Raw genomic sequence first — 20,869 nt, forward strand, 5'->3', positions numbered from 1 at the left:
TTTATATGTATACTTTTTAAAGAAAAAATAAGTTTTGATAACCGTTTGCTTTATGATATTTAAATCTTTATTTTCATATATAAGTGAAAAATCAGAAATTTTTTATAATCAAAAAGTAAATTAATTAATGAAATCTCATTAAGAATATACGTGATTTTTTTAAAAAATGTAAAATTTTATTATAAAGAAATTACAATGAAACTACAATATACAAAGTGGCTGATAATTCTAACAGTAATTATAAAAAACTATTGAATTCAAAAATTATTACTAATTAAAAATTTTATTTATTTCAATATAAAAAAGGTAAATTTTAAAACTATAATATATAGTTTTTAAATAACTTTAAGATGACTTACAGTTTGAAATTATTTCAGTTTAATTTAATAAACATAAATTTAATAACTATAGAAAATGTTGTACAACAATTTATTCTAAATTTGAATAATATATTTTTTTAATATATTAATCTAAATGTACTTTTTAAATATAATTACTTTTATTTAATTATTTTGAAACAATATTTTATTTAGAAGAATAATATATAATAAATATAAATAACATTAATTCAGAGGGTTAAATTTAATTTTTATATAAGTGTAACTTTATTAAATTGAACTGTAATGTTATTAGGAGACGTAACGCACTATAATTTTTAAACAATTTCAAGAAATATCTTCTGACATTTGTAGAAAGAACATAAAATTTGAATCATTTAAACGACAAAGTTACTAAATTTTCTAAATTGTAACAGAAAAATCTTAAATTAACCATAAGAAGTTTAACATATTGTTATTTTTATTTATGTAGGTATAGATTGCATAGAATTTAATAAATCTATATACTGAAGTAATAATAATTTCATGTAAAACTAAATATTTTATAATTTGTTTTTATTTCGTTGATGAGATATTTTATTACAATTAAATTGTAATTATTAATAGAATACAGTATTAATAGAAATATAAATTATAAAACTACATTGTTAAATTTCAGATATGTATAATATTTGTAAATTGGTATAATAATACTCTTTATAAATCTTTTTTTTTTTTTTTTTTTACTAATTTCTACATGATGTTAATTCTATAAATAAGATTTTAAAATTTAATTTATGTTTACAATTATATATTTAGTTTATTATGTTCATTTTGTTAAATTTGTATTAATTTGTAATTTTTGGTAACTGTTTTGAAAGTGGGACGCATATTTATTATAATGCATATGGTTTAATGAATAAAGGTAAAATAATATTACATTAGAAGAGAAATAGCAGATATAGATAATAAATATTATATAAGTGAACATATTTATATTATACACATAAATATAAATTATAGAATATTCAACCATTGAAATTAAAATTTTCATAGAATTATAAAATTTATTTTTTCAACGTATTTTTATAATTTATGTAATAATTGATTCATTATATTATGAATGACCAATATAATTTTTTATTTATATTTTAAACACTAACGGAACGTTCGTCAGGAACAGTAGAAGACCGTCAAATTTTTAAGGTATGGTTTAATCAATTTTATATCGATAAAGCAGATTTCATTATTAGCATGAAATCAATAAAGAAAAGCGCTGTGGGAGCTCCTTGGTAAAGTGACAATTTTTCTTTGTGAAAAAAATTCAATTATTAATTTCGTACATAAGGCATTTAATTGTGAAAATAGCGCATGGTAAAGAATATTTACTTTATATTGAGTTAAATCAAGGATCACTTGGCAGTGAAAAATTTGCATTTTGCCTTAAACATAAAATAGTCGTTTTCAGGTCTGCTGCAGCAGAGTAACTATATTGTATTAAAAACATGTCAACTGTTGTAGACGAAAGGTAATCCTTTTATAATTAATTTAACATAATTCAGTTTTTATTTTATAATTGTAATTTAATACATTTTTATTTTAAAGAGTGACTGATGAAATAGAAGCTTTAAAAGCTATTCTATTGGATGATGAACTTAATATTGTACATAACGATAGGTATGTCAATTTTTGTAATAATTAATTAAATATTTGTTAATTGTCTATTATATTTTAGCATGTTATTAAATATATTTGTTGAGATAATGTTCTGAAAATTGTAATTATTTTCTTATTCTTATGTATTCAAATTTTTATTACAAAAGAAGATATCCATTATAATTGAAATTATAATTTTAAAAAGTTAATAATGTAATTATTTGTATTGTTAAAATTATTAATTGTTGATTAATACATATAATAATGATTAATTTCTTTTTTTCGTTAATTATTCTTTAATAATTTTTTCTTTAATTATTACTTCATGTTTATATTTATAACAAGATAAAAATATTATAGTATAAAAGTATTTGTAATCAGGATTATCAATGATTATTATACTATCAACATTAATTAATTCTATACACTGCAAAAGACAAATATAGCTTTTATATATTGCATATTTAAAAGAGGTGAACTGGAGTCAATCGAAACAATAGTATTTCCATCAACAGGAGAAGATTCACAATCTCAGTATGTATGTGTTAGATTAATTGTGAAACTGCTGCAAGGTTATCCCGATACGACACCAATTGTTTATTTACGAAATCCAAGAGGTTTAGATGAAGAAACAGTTAATCAAATACAGTCTGATGTTGATACTAAATGCAGAGATTTTGTTGGTCAACCTGTAATGTTTGAGTTAATTGAGGTAAATAAATTGAATTTAAATAATTTATTAAAAGATTTATTTGACATTAATAGTTCATAAATTAGAAAATTAGTGCATCTTTCTAAACATGTATTACCTATAACTAAATTAGTTTTGTATATATTTTGTATAATTATATTTCATAATAATAATGAATTTATGTAATTATTGCTTAATATATATATTAGCTTGTTAGAGAGCACTTGACAAGAAGTAATCTTCCAACTGGCCAATGTGCAGTTTGTTTATATGGATTTCATGAAGGGGATGAATTTACAAAAACAGAATGTTATCATCATTTTCATTCTCATTGTTTAGCTGCTCATGTTGCAGCAGCAGAACGATATTATAGAGAAGAACAAGAGAAATTACCATTATGGCAACAGGATACATCAAATAAGTTCCAAGTATGTATCTTTAATTTTATTAATATTAAGATTAGGTATCTTTAACTTTTATAAATATATTTTTGTATAGAATCAAATTTCATTAATTGTAAGTTATTGTTCAGAAAATATTATTAAAAAGTATTTATAGATATGGATTTTTTTAAATTTATTTAAATATAATGTTTTAAATGAATCAGTTATTGAGAATTTTTTAAGAATTATAATAAAAATATTAGTGTAATAAAAATTGTAATAAAATTTTTTATTATTATTTATGAACTTCAATTTAAAAATTGTAATTCCTAGTTAGTGAAATATATTAAAATTAATGTTTATTATACAAAGTTAACAAGAATGTTTTAAATTATTAATTTATTTAAGTTATAAAAATGCCTAATGCTTATAATAATTTTAATTCAATATAAAGAAATAGGATATACAATGTAATATTAAGTAGAAATTCGTCGAACACATTAAAACAATTCTATTTCCAGGCTCTTTGCCCTGTTTGCCGTGAATCGATTAACTGTGATGTGGATAGTCTCGTCGGAGCACCACCTCCAATCGATGTTGAGGCTGCATCAGGTTTTGCAGTAAGCCAGGATCTTCTTGAAATGCAGCATCAAATGGCGAAATTGTTTCTACGTCAACAACGTCGTGGCGGCATTATAGACTTGGAGGCAGAAGGTGTGAAACTCTTGGTGATGACCGAAGATGATTCCAATGATACGATCGAGCAGTCCAATTCATCTGAAAGTAATGCCATTGCTAGTCAGTCAACTTCTATGGTAAGCCCTTAATAAGAAAAATTCATCTTAAAAGCAAGTTTCTCCCTTTTTTATCAATGTATTTATTTAGACAAAACAGATATTACCGAAATGTTTTGATAAAAATAAGTTTAATTTTAACTTTTGAAACATTGATTGCAATGTTTATTTTAATAGATAATAATTAAAGTAAAAAAAAAATCCAGATATACCAAGTGTAAGTAGTGATGAAATGCTCTATATGAAATGAGAAAGAGAGAGAGAGAGAGAGAGAGAGAGAGAGAGAGAGAGAGAGAGAGAGAAAGGATGAAAATAAAAAATAATTTGCTCAATTCATTATTTCAATTTAAAAATCAAGCTTCTTATTTGTCAAATGGTAAATATAAAAACCCAGGAATAGTATAAAAACTGAAGATTCATACGATTAGTAAGTTGTGATAGTTATCCTTTAACCCATCAGCAGTTGAAGCAACATAATCAACAGCAACAGCAGCAGCAACAGCAGCAATCCCAGAATCACAATCATAGCCGTCAATCACATCATCATCGAAATCGAGGCCGAGGCAAGGCTCAATACCGACGTCATTTCGATCGCCTACGTCAGAGCGATTCGGCCCCCAGATGACAATGGGCTACTAACAACCGCCAGCATAACCACTTTCAGCCGGAAAAGTTTTGTGTAGGCTGCGCTGGAGTAACTATAATGATGATAATATATTCTGTCGAGATGGCTATTACCGCGTACAGAGTTCGAATGTGCATCGAATTCCTTTTCTTCTCATTCAGTATGAAAAACTGTCGACTTGTACATGTAAGCACGGTTAAGAATTTATAGGTATTGTTGTTCAGCAACATTCCCAATACGACGGTGTATAAAATGGGACGTGTTGATTATTACTACTGCTACCTCTATTACTATTACTACTATTTCTACTATCGCCAATCGTACTACTATTACTCCTACTATGACTACTGCTATCGCTACTGTTACTACTACCACTACAACTACTGTCACTTCTATCACTACAATTACTGTCACTTCAACCACTACCGCTACTGTCACTTCTACTACTACCGCTGCTATTATTATTATGGCGACAGTGATCGTCAATGTAGATTGAAAAATGGGCAATGGTGCGTGCTTTTGATATCAACCTGCCCCAGCTGACCATATTCTTCATTACGTGTGCTAATACATGCGTATATATCATTTTGACGTATGCGTGCGTCCCTTAATCTCAATAGACAATTGTATAAAAAGTTTTTTATTAATTTTTAAATTAACGTATTTATTAATGTAATTATAACGATAATGATAATGCATACAAAAGGTACAATGTCTCGAAAACCTTAGGCCGTTATAATGTAATTGTTGATATAAAACAAATAATGATAATAAATACGGAAAGTATCGAGGCATAGAAAGTACTACCTATTAATTTTTATTTTTATTTTATTTTTTAATACCGAATAATATGTAATTATGTAAACAGAATTCAAATTTTTAGGGGGCCTTGTTTTTATCAGTTGTCTAAATTTCGTCGTATAAATAATTAAAAAAATATAAATTTCGTAAAGTACAAAAAATTAACATAAAACACAAATTTCTCTGTTTACAACATTTTTATATATTTTGTAATATATTTTTCAAATTTTTCTAATTGTTAACTGAGCATCTTCGATAAAAGAAATTGTTAACTCAAAATTGATATTAAATGTATTTTAATAGTAATTTTAATTGTACATACATGTCTTACATTATCTTTTTTTAGGATTAAAATCAAAATTATGTTTTGGAAGAGACTAAAACTTTAATCTTTTAAATAATCAATGTAATTATTGATTTTTATTATTTAAACAATGCTTGACTGTGATATTTTCCTATAAGATATTTTTTTCAATATATTTATGTCTGTGTTTTTCAATTATTTTATTCAAGAGTATAATGTAGTTTATTTAGATTAAAATTTTTTATAAATTAATTCATTTATTTTAATTCTTCATACATCCACATTATATAGATAATCACATTTTAATCGATAAAATACATTAAATTAAATGTAAAACAAATATTAGGCAGATTTATAAAGAAAAGTTAATTTAATAATTTAAAAAGAATAATTTAATAATTTAATCTTAAATTAAATTACAATAAATTTATATTTATTTTAAATAACTAACACTCTTTTTAACTACTTAAAAAGCCAACTTAAAAAAAGCTTTATAAAATTAAATTCAATCTCCATTTCTCTCAAGAGTATGGTGATGGATGAATTTATATATCAAGGAAAAATGTATGAAGATAATGTAAAATAAATAATTAAAGGCTTGTTAGTATTGTACAAATTTTCATTGTGGGATATACCCATATTATATACTGTGCCATAAATGTTGCCAAATCTAAAAGTTTTTTTGTTTATTGATATCAATACTCACTATGTGCTTGTAAATGTTGCTTTATTCATTAAATTACTTTAGACCTTTAATGTTTTTCTGTGAAGAGTAAATTTAATATTGATTTGGAATGATGATTATGTAGATTTGTGGAAATTAAAGAGTATAATTATAGAATAAATTGATTGTATTTTGAAAAAATTTTTTTTGTTAATTAATACATGTTATCATTTAATTTTCCTACTTATTTGTATATAAATGATGCATTATTTTTCATTTTGTCATTTAAATTTTAAACAACTTTAAGAGGAGGAGTTTTAATAAGTTTAGTATATACATATTTGTATTTTTTGTATGAAAAAAATATTTATTATATCTGAATTCATGAAATTCAAATACTGCGTTTGTATTGCACAAAAGAAACCAATAATATATGGACTTCACAGTCTTTTGTTCATTTGACACTTTTGTATATGTATTTGACATCTTACCTAAAATTATATAGATTGTATACAAATATTCTTTATAGAACTATAAATGCTACTTGATTCAACTCTGTATAATTGGATTTTGAATCTAATAAAAATATAATCATTACATACCACATGTGACCTAATAATTTATTATTTAATTAATAATTTTCCTTTATAAGAAATATTACATCGTTGTAACATATAGTAATTTACAGATTTATTTTTTATATTTAAGTGAAAAACATTTTACTTATATCTTTTCTTCATTACTACATAACTTGTAACTATAAAAATATATAATTTAAAATTTTAACATTACAATACAATAAAATTTAATGAAGTTAAATATACATCTATGTAATTACAAAAATTCATATTTACTTTAGATTTATTTTATATAAATTTAATAATTTCGATTCATTATACTTAATTTTTTTTTTATAATTAAGTTCTAATTTACACATCACTTATAAAGAATATTAACATAATACAATATAAAATTTTATTTAAGATTATTCGAAAATACGACGACACAATATAATTTAAACAAATATAACAGTGTGTATAAATAATTTAATAGTTGCAGCTTATTTTAATTCAAATTATTTTTGTACTTCAGAAAGTCAAAAGAAATAAAAACTTTTAACAAATACATACAACAATCATATACGTAAATTTTAATTAAAAATAATCAAAAATTTTAAACTGTAATTTTTACTTATAACTTGGTATTTGCAGATATTTGAGCAAATAGTGCAAGAACATGATTTTACTAGCTAAATTAACTATATTTTCATATACATTCAATTTCTTAAAATACTGATTGATCATTGTTCGATAATGATGGAATATTGTGGCAATTGTTTGGCTGATGAATTTTTTCACCTTTGTAGTTTTCGAACTTCAAGTATAATTTATTGAGTTCTATTTGTATCGGTTCCCAAAAGTTTTCACTCTTGGATAATATATCATTAATGGTGATGAGTAATTCTGGATTGATGAGATTCGGGGAAGGTAAACTGGCAACTGCAAAGCTTGATATGCTGCCATCGGCATAGCCTTCGTCAAGATTATCTTCAGACATCTTGGTGAATTTTAATTGATTTTTTAAATCCTATAACAAAAAATTCCAAAAATTGCAAGAATTAGATAGTAATTTGAATATTTGAATGATTTTGTTAGAGATATTTTATTGTGGCTTTAGATCCAATAATTTGTAGAATGTTTTATTTATTTGTAATGTTCTTAAAATATACCAACTTTAACATTTAAAATACTGTTCAAAATGTATTACTTTGACGATAGTAAATTTATAGAATTCCAAATTTTATAAAATGTATATTAATCATATTTAATATTAATAATTATTTTAATAAAATCGAAAAAAAAAAAATGGAATATTAAAATTACTGTTAAGTAAAGAAATTCATTACGACTATTGAAAATGAAAATAAAATTCTATGGTTTATATAAAGTTTTTATTTTTAATTGCATTAAACTATATATTTGTGCTATATTTGTGAATAAAGCTGTTTAAATTATTGGCAGTATTAAAAATTTATATTTAATTTAAAAACAGTATTAACCGAAATATCCAATTCGTTCTGATTTAATAAATTTTATTTCTGTTAAAACAAGTTTTCAATTATTTTAAATAAATAGCACATTCCAACTTAAATCTTACGTAAATTATAAGTATTAGTTTTCCTAGAAAGTAATACAAATTTTATTTATATCTTACTTTGTCTATTTCAAAATGTTACTTTAAATATTTCTTTACAAGAGCATCAAGTTTATTCATAAAAAATTTTAAATATTACAAAAATGTCATGTAATTTACTGAGAAATTATAGATGCAAGTAGTTATTTTGTTGTAAAATAATAAACTTTGAAGAAATTTATATTATGAGTCAGAAAAAATATATTGCGCAAAAAGTCACTGAGCACTTAAAATTTAAATAATATAATAGAAAAAATGATATTCAGAATTTTACATTAATAAGAACTCGCTGCTTATTGCGTTCCTGATAGAGCTGTATCTCCAAATCGTTGGTCTTTTTCTTTTCTTGTCTCAATCTCCTGAAGAGAGATGCATTGGCTGAATAGGATAGTGACTTTAGTCTTTTGTTCTCATTGTAGATAGCTTGCACAGCGTTTAATTTCTCTTCCAACTCAACGTTTCTGCTTTTCAACAACTTATACTGGACTATCATTTTTGTTAGCTGCGAGCGCAACTTCTCTATGGCATCTTCAACCTATTTACGGTTTTGTTTTAAACAAACTATGATATTTGTATAATATTATGTTTTTTTACCGAAATCGAATGTACTTGCATTTTATACACTCAATATTAAATGTAAAAATGATAGAATCGTATATTATATTATATAGTATTTGTAGTAGTATTATATTATATTATATAGTAATTGTCATGACAAAATATTGGAAGTAAATAGAATATATTCTCGTTGTAAGGGTTTGCTAATAAAAAACAGAAGAATATATTATTGAGCAGTTGAGAACGAAAATCGAATTGTTTTGGATAGTTAATAAAACAATTGAATTATGAATTGATGTATTTTTTCAAACACTATGTTCAACGATAAATTGCTAGATCTGTACATAAGTGTATTGGATATGAAGACAAGTGGAAAAGATCTACAATGTGAATCAAGTACTGACCTGTTCGCGCTCCTGCCTGATCTGCATCAGATGAATCTGCTGTATGTCGCTCTGGGAATTCATCTCCTGTAGTTGAAGACGTAGCTCACATGCGGTCTCTGCTATTTCCTCCTTCTCATTTTGACACCTCTGCAGGCTATTTTCTACGGTAGATAGGAGAGTTTGCTGCTTATCGAAAGTACACTCCATCGAAGCTTTCTCTATCTCCGAACCGATCAAGCGTTGCTCGAGCTTTCGTAACTCCGTTCTCGCAACCACGAGTTCCTCCTCCATCGATTCTAGTTTGTTCGATACGCTTTTGTGTATGGCTATTGACACCGTTGATTCTTCTAAGTCCGACAGCACTGCCCTGCAAGTCTGCGAGCGTCTTTTATTATTCGTCACGTTGCATACGTACTTGAGATGTGCTGCATTTTAAAAAGCGAATTGCTGGAGGTGAAGCTAAACGACAGGGCCGTTTATTTTATTATCAAAGAATAAATTATGTTCATCTCTTAACTTTAAATATATCGACCTTTTAATTTTATAATTTTCATGACGATGCTTATAAATAGTCTTTTTTACTTTACTTGTAATATAAAGATTAGCCAATAGTCAATATGGTCACTCCAATGGGTTTCACATTTCCAAATGTTATCCATAATTTTTAACATCAATTTATAACTGATAGAAATTAATTATTTGATTATTTTATTATATTTTTTCATTTATAAATAATTAATATCAAGCAAGAATAAAAATACAATACAACATAAGCTAAAATAAATTTTTTTTATATTCAATTGCAGAAATTAAATTAACCAAAATATCTTAAACAGAATTTAACAAAGTATAAAGGGCAATTTTCTATATTACACTTTTACTGCATATTTTAGTAATTATTCATTCTGTTGTGCCTTTACTTACCTTAATACTATTATTATTTATTTTTAATGATGTAATCTCCGCTTGTAATATATCCTTTTCATTTTTATGCTTTTGTATAAAGATTAAGAAATCTTCATTTAACTGCTTCCATTTAGCATTAATATTAATTAAGGTTTGATGCTTCTTTTTTAACATACTTTCATATGTATCTATTTCTATTTGTAAAATCTTGTTATTGGCTTGTGCATCATGTAGTTGTCTTTGATACCATTCTAATGAATTTTTAGCAGCAGCAAGATGACATTGTATATCTATTGCAGAATTATGAAGTTTTTGCTTCTCCTGCATAGAAATACAAGCTTCGATATACAATTCTGCTATCTTATTTTTTAGTCCTTGATTGGCAGCATTTTTGGCATTTAGTTCTATTTTCAAATTTTCTAAATCGATTCTTAAATGTTCGTTATCTAATTCTAGTAAGGCTATACGTTTTGATAAGTCTATGTTTGTTTCATCTGGTGTTGCAAGATGATTAGATCTAAACTCATTTGTTGATGTAATAGATTCTAATTCATACTTTGATGAATCTAATCCAGCATCCATTTTTCAAAATATTAAATTCCATCTAAAATCAAATCATCGATTATATTATATAGTAACAAATTTCTATCTGATACTTTTCAACTATTAAAAGAGGTAAGTATGTTTTAATAGGCAAATATTTATAATTATTTTCAACTAACGATTAAATAAGTAAGTAATTTAAGACCATATCAGTAAATAATATACAATATAATTCTTATCATTATAAACATATGTTTTTCAATTAAAATAATTTGTTAATATTAACATTATGTAATTATAATTGTCATGCGAAAAGAATAAAGAACTTTAAATCAATGTTTTCATTTATTGTAATGTATCATTTAAAATTTGTTAAATATTAGTCAATTATTTATATAAATATATATATATATATATATATATATATGATAATCAAAGTTATTCAATATAAAAAAAGAAAAAAAATTGCAAGTTAGAAACAAGATAGTTTTTAGTATATTTTCGTGATATAAGTTAATAAAACAAAGAATTATGAGAGATTATGAATAATCACCTACTACAATTAACTTTCTTCTCTATACTCTTCTCTTTTTAGGATTTTAAAATCTTTCGCATCAGATTGACGAGATTTTACATAGTATTTCGAAATCATTCTATTCACACAAATTTTACGTAAAACAATTGACTTGAATATATGGCACTGAAATTCTTGCAAATATGAAAGTAACATCCTATTGTGATTCAATCCAGAAAAACTGCACCGTTACAATTATTCATTTGACATTGAATATTTCGGACTAAAGCATTATGCATTCCACAAGTGGAATTGACAAAGATAAGACGAGGATGTAAGGGCCAATGGACTTGTGGGCACTAAGTAGGTAGGACTTGAAAGTTTAAAATTATGAGGTTTAAAACCATAGTAAATTGATTGTTAAATTTATGATATTAACTAATTGACGATGTAATGTCAGCTATATAGAGAGCTACAGAAGCAGCGCGATTCGTAAGGATTTTTTAACTACTAGATATTAGAAATTGAATATAAAAATTTGGGTATATTCTATTATTAATGATATCAATGTGTAGTTAAGGCGACAAAATTGTTGATAGATAATCGAATATACATAATATATATATATAAGCTTAAAAATTTTCTAAATTATCAAACTGAGTATTTTAAGTGCGATTGCTCACAACGTATATACGCATTCAAATCAATCTGTTACACGCTTGACACTTAATTCGCCATTCGCACAATCTATTGTACGAGTAAAATAATTTAATCAACAGTACTACGCTTGACTATTTTCTGTGTTGTTTATAGTTTGAAGCATACAACTTTACCAATGTTATATGCGCGCTCATTTTGACAATAATAAAGAAAACGAGGCATGACGAATAACTGTATTATGATTATAATAAAAACGTGCATATTTTTATTATTTGAAATTTATTCAAAATAAATGAAAATAGCGAATAAGTAGCATTTAATTACTGCCAACATAGTTTTTAATTTGTCTTGTTCATAATTTAAATTTGTAAATATTTGTGTCGATAAGCATTTTTTGTACACATTTCTTAATTAAAATTAAATTCAAATATTTAGTACTTTTACTTATCTCATTATTGTTATATCATTCATTTATATAATAATAATGTAATCAATATATTTATTTACAATTAGCTGTATTTTATATTTAAATAACTTTTTTAATTGATAGCAATAGTCTTTTAACTATATATAATATTTAAGAAAGTAACCAATATACAACACTACATTACTGGCTAGAAAACAATTTTTATACTTATTTCTTTATACATTATCAATTTATTTAAATTAATTATATATATGTTAAACTTAGATCTCCAATTGCGCATGTCTCAAATAAATAGCATATACTTTCCTTATGAGAAAAATAACCTCAAATCGATTTTGTTATTTATGTGGATCTTATTATTATTATTGTTATTATGTGATTCTGTGTAGAACTAATGAATTTTAGATAGTTTCAAAGCTTATATTTATATTACTTATAGTTTGTACTATTTATTTATATGTGAATAAGTATAAAATTATTGAACAGTTAAATAAATCAAATTATTTTTAACAATTTAAAAATTATAAAAATTTAAGTGAAAAAAAATATAACAGTTATTTATAATTAAACATTGATTATTATCATAATTAGAATGTCAGAAGATAATTCTGGAGATGAAAAAGAATTAGATAAACCATTAGTTGCTAAAACTGCGGTAGATTTACAGAGATTGAAACTTCTGAAATTAATGAAAAATCCTGTAAATATTTAACAGTTTTAAAGTGTTAAATACAGTTAAGATAAATTAATTTTAATCTAATTTTTAAGGATAAACCAGTAATTATACCAGAGCGTCCAAAAATAAAAAGCACTCCTACTGTACCTGAATTTGTTCGAAATGTAATGGGAAGTAGTGCTGGAGCAGGTAGCGGTGAATTTCATGTTTATAGACATTTGCGAAGAAAAGAATATTCTAGGCAGAAATATATTCAAGAAAAAGGACAAAGGGTTTGTATATTATTATTAATTAATTTATAATAGTTCAAATATTTATATTTTTGGATTATTAAAAAAGTTTTTTAAATGTTAACTTTGATTAACTTAAATTCATGGATTGTATCAAGATTTTATTATAGCTCTTATTTATAGGAACTTCTTGATAAAGAATACCATGAAAGATTAGAAGAAAATAAAAAATTGGCAGATGCAACTACAGCTAAGAAACGTGCCAAAAGATTAAAACGTAAAGAAAAATTTAAGCAAAAAAAATTTAAGATAAATAACAGTATGAATAATCAGGAAGAAAATAGCGATGAAACTGATGATGACAATCAATGTTCTGATGATGATAAAGATGAAAAACTGAATGTACCACATGTAGAAGGTAAAAATAATCGTAAAACATGAGATGTTAAAATTAAAGTACAATTACAAATGAAAGTCTAAATATAAAATCTAAAAATGTTTCAGAAGCAATTAACTCTAATAATAAGATTGAGAAATTGAATAAAGAAAATTTAAAAAAAAACAAAGCTCAAATTTACATTGAAAATATGGATAAAACTGGTAAAAGTACCAATCAAAGCATTGACAATATACTAGATAAAAATGATAAAAAAATCGATATTGATAAAGGACATGTATTAATTTTAGATAAAATTACCAATGCAGAAAATATTACAGAAGATATGATCGTAGATAATAGTTGATCATTAAAACTTAAAAATTTTCAAATTAATTATCTGTTATAAGTTATATATTAAAAAATTTTAATTTTTATAAACAAATTATGTACAACTCAATCATTTTTATATACAATTATATATATATATATATATATATATACATATATTTATGTATGTGTATGTGACTTCAATTTAAAATAGACAAGGTACCCATGTTATCATATCTTTCATCCTTTTTAAATAATTCTACTAATTTGGTAGCTATTTGTTTTTCATTGGTTTTTATAGCTTGCTGAGCAAATAAAGTAAATTGTAGTTTAGCCTTCATTAGATCTCCAGCTTTTTCTGGTAATACATGCTCCTGTAAGGAAGGATTAATGAAAATATAATGTCCTTTTTATATTATAAATATTGAATGAAGAAATTAAAAATTATTTTTACTTGAAATTGTTTAATATGATAAATAATATCGTCAAAATGATCCTTTATTTCTATCCATAATGATTCCAATTCTGATATTTCAGTATAAACCGCCAAGTGACAAAGTGTAAGACAAAGCTGAAAATAATTTTATATCATTTAATACTAATTTTATTCTTAAATTATATATACATTTATTTTAATTTTTTAATTATTTTAGAAATATGCATTTATATTTTTAATTACTACTTGGTAAAATTAATTAAATCTTAAAATATCTTTTCATAATGAGCTTTTTTTTTTAAATATTTTGAAAATTGTTTTATTTATATGTTGCTTTGAGTCAATATATCCATGCTTTAAAAACTGAAAGTTATTTTAACACTTGACTTTTAAACTTTTTGGGAATAATGTATTTAGATATTCATAATTCTATTAATAAAATAATAATGTAAAAATTATATATATTTAGTTTTTATTATCCACTAGGATTGAATCATTAAATTTATATATAATATGAAACTTTAAAACATCTATTACAAATATATGGAAGACTTAAAAATAAAGCTATTTATATTTTATATGTAGTTTGTATTTTGAAATATATAGTAATGTAAATCACAAAGTTAATAAATATATAAATAATTATATAAAAATATTTTAATAATATGACATTAATTTATTAAAACTATATCTTTTATTAAATTAATTATAACTTGTTATGATTTTTGTTTTAGAATTATAATATTAAAAAATATAGGGTTGATTTACAAATTTACAAACCTGTTGTACAAGAGCATCTCTATGAGGATATTCAACATAACTAGGTACATGTTGTGAATTTTCAAGTCCTAACATTATACTTTTCCATAATCTAACTATATATTTATCATAAGATTCACAAACTGATAGAGCCCAAGCTGCATTTGTACGTACTTTAAAATTTGGACTATTGCATACTAAATCACATAATACTGGAAAAACTTTATCCTATTTATAACAAAAATAATTTAATTGTATATAAAAATAGTAATAATTTTGCATTATTTGTTTTGAAATTATATTACATACTTTCCATAGTGTTGGTAATACTGTATCTGGATTACGACTTAAAATTGTACCAATAGCTCGACATGCATTCCATCTTACCTGAAAATAAAGTTTGAAAAATTAAATTATATTAGAAAACACAAAATTTTTATTTTATACCTTCATATCATTTCCGGTTGCAGCACAGTTAAGCACAGCATTAAGGCCAGATAAAGTATCTTCTAGAATTGATTTTTTTTTACATAAATACATAATATTTCCTATTGCTCTAACTGCATTACATTTAACTTTCTCATTATCTTGAGCTGATTTAATGCTGGTCTTATAAAGTTTTGGTAATACAATATCCAAAGGTACCGGTTCAACTTCTGAGTTGCTTCTAAAATATAAATAATAATAATAACAATATAGATAATAATAATAAATTTTACAAATTTCTAAAAAATTATTATTTATTATCATTATTTTATTATAATTGAAATAAAAAATTTACTAGTTTAAATTAAAATGATCAAAGTTTGTAAAACATCATATTAGTAGAAAAAGTGAATTTTTAAATGCAGTAAAATCTATAACTTACTCTCGTTTAACTAAACAGTCACAAAGACTAGCTAAAGCCCAAGCAGCTTTAACTCTTACTCCGAGATTTCGATCTTCAGAAGCTGTACAAGTTATATCTGTTAAATCCATAAGGAATCCAGTATCTTCTTCTAAAGATGATAAAGATACCAATAGTCCTAAGGCACGTAAACTAGCAGCTCTGACTGCGCTTTCATCATCTTGTATTGCTCCGAAAAGTACTGTAATTATCATTATGCTTTTGTCTCTCTAAAATTTAAAAATCCAATCTAGAATTTTATGTTAATTTAACATATATATTTACTGAAAATGTATTTTTTGCTTTAACACTAACTGGTAGTTGGGCAAACATTTCAGCGCCAATATTCCCTAAACAGTCACATGCTACTTCTCGCAAACTAGTTTGGGTATGTTGTACCAATGAAATAATAGGATTGAATGTAATATTCCAAAATTTACATACATCATCAGATTTTAAATCTGCTAAACGTCCTGCAATAATTTCCAAGACACGACAAGCATGAAATACAACTTGTGCCTCTTGCTCTTTAGTTATTTCAATTAAAGTTCCAACAATTAATTTAATATGTGGAAAAATTAGACTACTTGCATTAAAAGCTAGTGTTCCCAATAATTTCAATGACTGCAGTCTAACTGGTTCATTTGCAGTCTACAAAAGTACAATAAATTTGTAATAAGAAACTAGTGAATAATTTAATATTCATATAAAATAATATACTTACTTCATTTGAAATAGTTTTAAGACAAACTTGAACTAAAGCACTTATTTGTATATCTTGAGTATTATCATCTGTATTAAAATCAATGTTTTTAATATTTTCATCAAAGTCATCAAAAATTACTTCAGTTTCAGTTTCATTTGTAGTATTAAAATCGGAATTAGAAAATTCTGTGTCTGTATCAACATTTAAAGATTTTGCAAGAATATTAAAAATTTCTGGTGTAATTGGTTCAGATAAAGCCAATGTTTCAAAAACAGCAAGTGCTGCTACTCGAACTGTGGGATCTAACAATTATATTTATATTAGCTTATTTATCTATTACAAATATTAATTACATTTTCTGAATTTGATATAAAATATTGTTAATTATAAAATACATGATTTCTTCATAATTAGCATAAATATTATATAATTATTACAAAATATAAAATAAAATCTTTTATAAATTAATTTTGTTTCTTACGTTTATGTAACAAATGATTTCTGCAATTTCTAATTAATTTAGTAGCCAGTCCAGATTTAAGTCTGGAATACGGTGTGCCTTGTATGAGAGCAGCTGCACATTTCAAACCTTGGGTTAATACAACAACATTTCTTTCTGTACTTAATAGAAGAGATAATGTGAAATGTATTTCCTTTATTACAGAACTGAGCATTCCAAAAAATGTGACGAAAGACATTTGTTCATTATCTTCTGCGTGAGTCAGGAACATCCTAGCTCCTATTAATAAATCATTAAGTGTAATAAGAGCTATCTGTCTAATTTTAGACAGTGGCTCGCGTAAAATGCATCTTGTCAATACTCTGGCATCCGTTCTTGATCCGCTAGCAACTATTTGTGTCCAATATCCAAAAAGTTCACGATTTTGTGACTGCTCAACTAGAGTACTTAATAAATGTGCTGCTTCCAAGCGAACTTTAGACTCTGATTGAATAATATTTTTATTTTCAGTATCTGAAGTATCTGAATCACTGGAATATTTGAAAGGTACTTTAGTTTCTAAAGAAATATTATTTTTATTTTCAGTAGTAATTTTCTTTGAAGATTGTCGTTTAGTTTTAGTTTTGTGATTTCTAAAGTATTTTCTTTTCTGAATAGGATGTGTTATATCTGGTAAATTCATTGTGGATGGCCGCAATAATTGTGGTATTATATTAGGATATCCAACAATTCCATGAAAAAGATAAACTTGGATTATACCTAGAAATTCACCGATGACGTCCATATTATCAGAGTTTGATTTTTCAACAAGAACATTATTTAAAATTCGTAAGCACTGACTTGCCATCTAATAAATAAAATTTTATTTTATTTTTATCTTTACTAGTTTGTATAACAATATTTGTTAAATTAATTTAGTAAATTAAAGTACCTTATTAAAATACAATTTATCTAAATCTTCATAAGACATTTTACTCAATGTCTGGAAAGCTATTGTTTTAATAATTGTTAAAAATTCTAGAGAAATTGAACTTTCATTTGATTCCATATTAATTAAAATAGCTTTTAAACAACTTAAAGCTAAGAATTTTTCTTCGTTCCATTGCTCATTGTGGGGATAAACATATTTCAATAAAATTGAATTTCCTCCAAGTAATTTTCTAAGATCCTGTAATAAATAAAAGCGTAAAGAAAATAATTAATAATTTAAAAATTTAATAAAATACTATTCAATAATATAAATGTAATTGATTTATGTAAATTATACATAAATATAAACTATACAATATAATGATATTTGAGTATATTGAATATAATACATCATAATTCATTATTAATATTTACCTGAATTATGCTATCAAATGGTCCAGTTAATAGAAGACTTTGCAAAGCACAAAGTATATCAGGTGCAGCCATTGAATCGGAAAATTCTAGACTTTCTAGAACCCACCTTTTGCACGCTGTAAAAGTTCTACCTTGTAGTGTAATACCTCGTTTTATCAAATTTACTAAAAACTGCGAGCATCCAATAACTAAAGGAACTTCACTAGGTTGTATAATTAAACATAGCTGATTGACTAGCAGCATAATAGCCTAATAAAAAAAAAAAAATTAATGAATACCAATTATTTAAATTTCTAATAGGAATTTATAACGTTTTAATACATTTGTGATTGTAACACTTATTACAATTTTTCTTATCTTTGTATAGTATTACAATATATATTCTTTGACTTTATGTTCTTATCTTAAAAAATAAGTATACAATAGAATTCTTATATCAATAGTTATTTCAAACACTACACTAAAACTTAAATTTATCATAATTAAAGTCTGTTATGTAGTGACATACATAAAAAAAATTTGTTTCTTTTTAAATCAATGAATTTATTATAACAAACTAAATTTATTGTTTTAAAAATGTTTCTTGTAGATACTTATCAAATTAATGGAACATATTGATGCACGAAGTAAAATTAATGTAACAAAATATTTCATTTAAAGAAAATGTTCAATTTTATAATGTAGTATTCAGAATATAAATATTTCTGTAAGTATTTAGTTCATAATGCAATTTAAGAAATCATTATTACTACACTTAAACAATTTTCTTTACATATATAATGAATTGTAAATTAACACTTTCACTTACATTAGTTGCATTATTACTGACATATAAATACTATTTTGCTCATCAATTTTTATATGAAATAGCATCGATTTTATGTAAAATAAATTAACTTACACTTTTATCTTGTATGACAAATTTTCTATAATCTATTTCATTAATATTTTTGAAGAATCCATTCAGTAACTTTCTATCACAAATTCTGGATTGAGTTAACGTGAGTAATTTTTCTAATAAGAGAGAAAATTTTAAAGAATCTTCACTATCTGAATAATTTTGTGGAAAATCCATCATATGTTGCATTAATCAAGTGGTTGAACAGTAATCTTGGTTTATCCAACTCAGCCGCGTTTTTCGATTTCTAAATGCGACTTAAACCTTTGCCGATTACTATTCATACAAAATATACAGACATATATCCTATATACGTATGTTACATTAATGGACATATGTTCGTAATCTCGCATCTTCAGTTTATAAAAGGGTATTTAGGAAGGATAATTTTTAAAACATGTTAAAGTTTAAAATTAAAGGAAAGTAAAAAATTTAAGGTAAATTACTTTTTAAAAGATTCTTTTTCTTACAATAATATACAGTAAAAAAATAACATTTTTTTAAATCGTGAAGGTTATATAAAAATCGCTAAATATTTATAATTGAATAATTATATTCTTAATATAATAAAATGATTATGTACAACTGTTTATTTCTTATCAAATATGTATGGCTACATCTTTTTATCAATGTTCGCTATGTTTTTAATATTATTTTCAAGATCCTTAGTAATTTTTTGTTGTTGATCAAATAAATAAATATTTTCTATTTTCCGTCGTCTCTGTTTGTCCAGATCTTTCATTATTCCCAAAGAAAGTTTTTTCCTTTTAAATAAAAAGAAATTTTTTACAATGACTTAACATTAAATTATTATAGCTATTTTCTATAAAATTGGCAATATTTATAGTTGCTTTTACTTTTAACTTTTATACATTTGAATTATCTCATAGTGCATAACCTAATACTTTAAAATTATAAATTTTTAATTTGAAAGGAAAGAATTATGTTAATTTATTTGAATAATTTGATGCACGAATATTTATATTATATCTAAATTGAGTATAATTAAAAGATATTTTATTAATTTTATGTTGTAACTTTTAAAGAAAACAACACAGACTAAACTATATTTGCATGTGTACAACTATGAGGATACTTACCTATCAAATTCTTGTTTATAATGAATGTAAATAATTAAACCAAGAGAAGCAATTGTACTAGTTATAAGTACCATTTTAGATGTTATAGACATAAAAAATATTTATTTTTTATTTTATTCCAAGTATAATTTTTTCAAAAATTTTCTTTCCGAAGTGTATATGCTAACAGTAGTTATTTTTATAGCGACTACCACAAGTAGATGCACATGCGCGTCAAAAGTAATCTTGCCGGTAAATTTCAAGTCA

The 20,869-nt window shown here is 24.2% G+C and overlaps 4 protein-coding genes across 5 annotated transcripts; 1 reads left to right on the forward strand and 3 right to left on the reverse strand.

The window, feature by feature from the left end:
* The first annotated feature begins 1,506 nt into the window (after positions 1-1,506).
* Positions 1,507-15,281, forward strand: LOC105363739 (E3 ubiquitin-protein ligase RNF25-like). Of its 2 annotated transcripts, none has more exons than XM_011501539.1 (9): positions 1,507-1,523; positions 1,786-1,845; positions 1,923-1,994; positions 2,445-2,685; positions 2,874-3,092; positions 3,569-3,862; positions 13,191-13,370; positions 13,512-13,746; positions 15,205-15,281. In XM_011501539.1, exons 2-9 carry the CDS (start codon positions 1,823-1,825, stop codon positions 15,210-15,212), a joined length of 1,272 nt encoding a protein of 423 aa, XP_011499841.1. In that variant the 5' UTR covers positions 1,507-1,523; positions 1,786-1,822; the 3' UTR covers positions 15,213-15,281. The 2 variants fall into 2 exon arrangements, with proteins under 2 accessions (XP_011499841.1, XP_011499922.1); XM_011501620.1 differs by lacking the exon at positions 1,507-1,523 and adding an exon at positions 1,674-1,691.
* On the reverse strand, positions 7,421-12,081 carry LOC105363645 (spindle pole body protein pcp1). The gene is made up of 5 exons (XM_011501424.1): positions 11,375-12,081; positions 10,297-10,882; positions 9,391-9,747; positions 8,703-8,963; positions 7,421-7,822 (listed from the first exon to the last, which is right to left on the reverse strand). The coding sequence occupies exons 2-5, from the start codon at positions 10,858-10,860 to the stop codon at positions 7,520-7,522; spliced, it is 1,485 nt and encodes a 494-aa protein (XP_011499726.1). The 5' UTR covers positions 10,861-10,882; positions 11,375-12,081; the 3' UTR covers positions 7,421-7,519.
* LOC105363544 (HEAT repeat-containing protein 6) lies at positions 14,206-19,935 on the reverse strand. The gene is made up of 12 exons (XM_011501313.1): positions 19,527-19,935; positions 18,626-18,874; positions 18,213-18,449; positions 17,303-18,128; positions 16,840-17,123; positions 16,431-16,766; positions 16,098-16,345; positions 15,677-15,896; positions 15,539-15,616; positions 15,251-15,457; positions 14,489-14,605; positions 14,206-14,408 (listed from the first exon to the last, which is right to left on the reverse strand). Exons 1-12 carry the CDS (start codon positions 19,710-19,712, stop codon positions 14,235-14,237), a joined length of 3,162 nt encoding a protein of 1,053 aa, XP_011499615.1. The 5' UTR covers positions 19,713-19,935; the 3' UTR covers positions 14,206-14,234.
* A 129-nt stretch (positions 19,936-20,064) lies between these two features.
* On the reverse strand, positions 20,065-20,869 carry Pet117 (cytochrome c oxidase assembly factor-like). The gene is made up of 2 exons (XM_011501731.1): positions 20,624-20,869; positions 20,065-20,287 (listed from the first exon to the last, which is right to left on the reverse strand). The coding sequence occupies exons 1-2, from the start codon at positions 20,713-20,715 to the stop codon at positions 20,137-20,139; spliced, it is 243 nt and encodes an 80-aa protein (XP_011500033.1). The 5' UTR covers positions 20,716-20,869; the 3' UTR covers positions 20,065-20,136.

This window comes from Ceratosolen solmsi, unplaced genomic scaffold (genome assembly GCF_000503995.2).
Source record: "Ceratosolen solmsi marchali unplaced genomic scaffold, CerSol_1.0 scaffold10, whole genome shotgun sequence".
In the NCBI taxonomy this organism is placed as follows: Eukaryota; Metazoa; Arthropoda; class Insecta; order Hymenoptera; family Agaonidae; genus Ceratosolen; species Ceratosolen solmsi.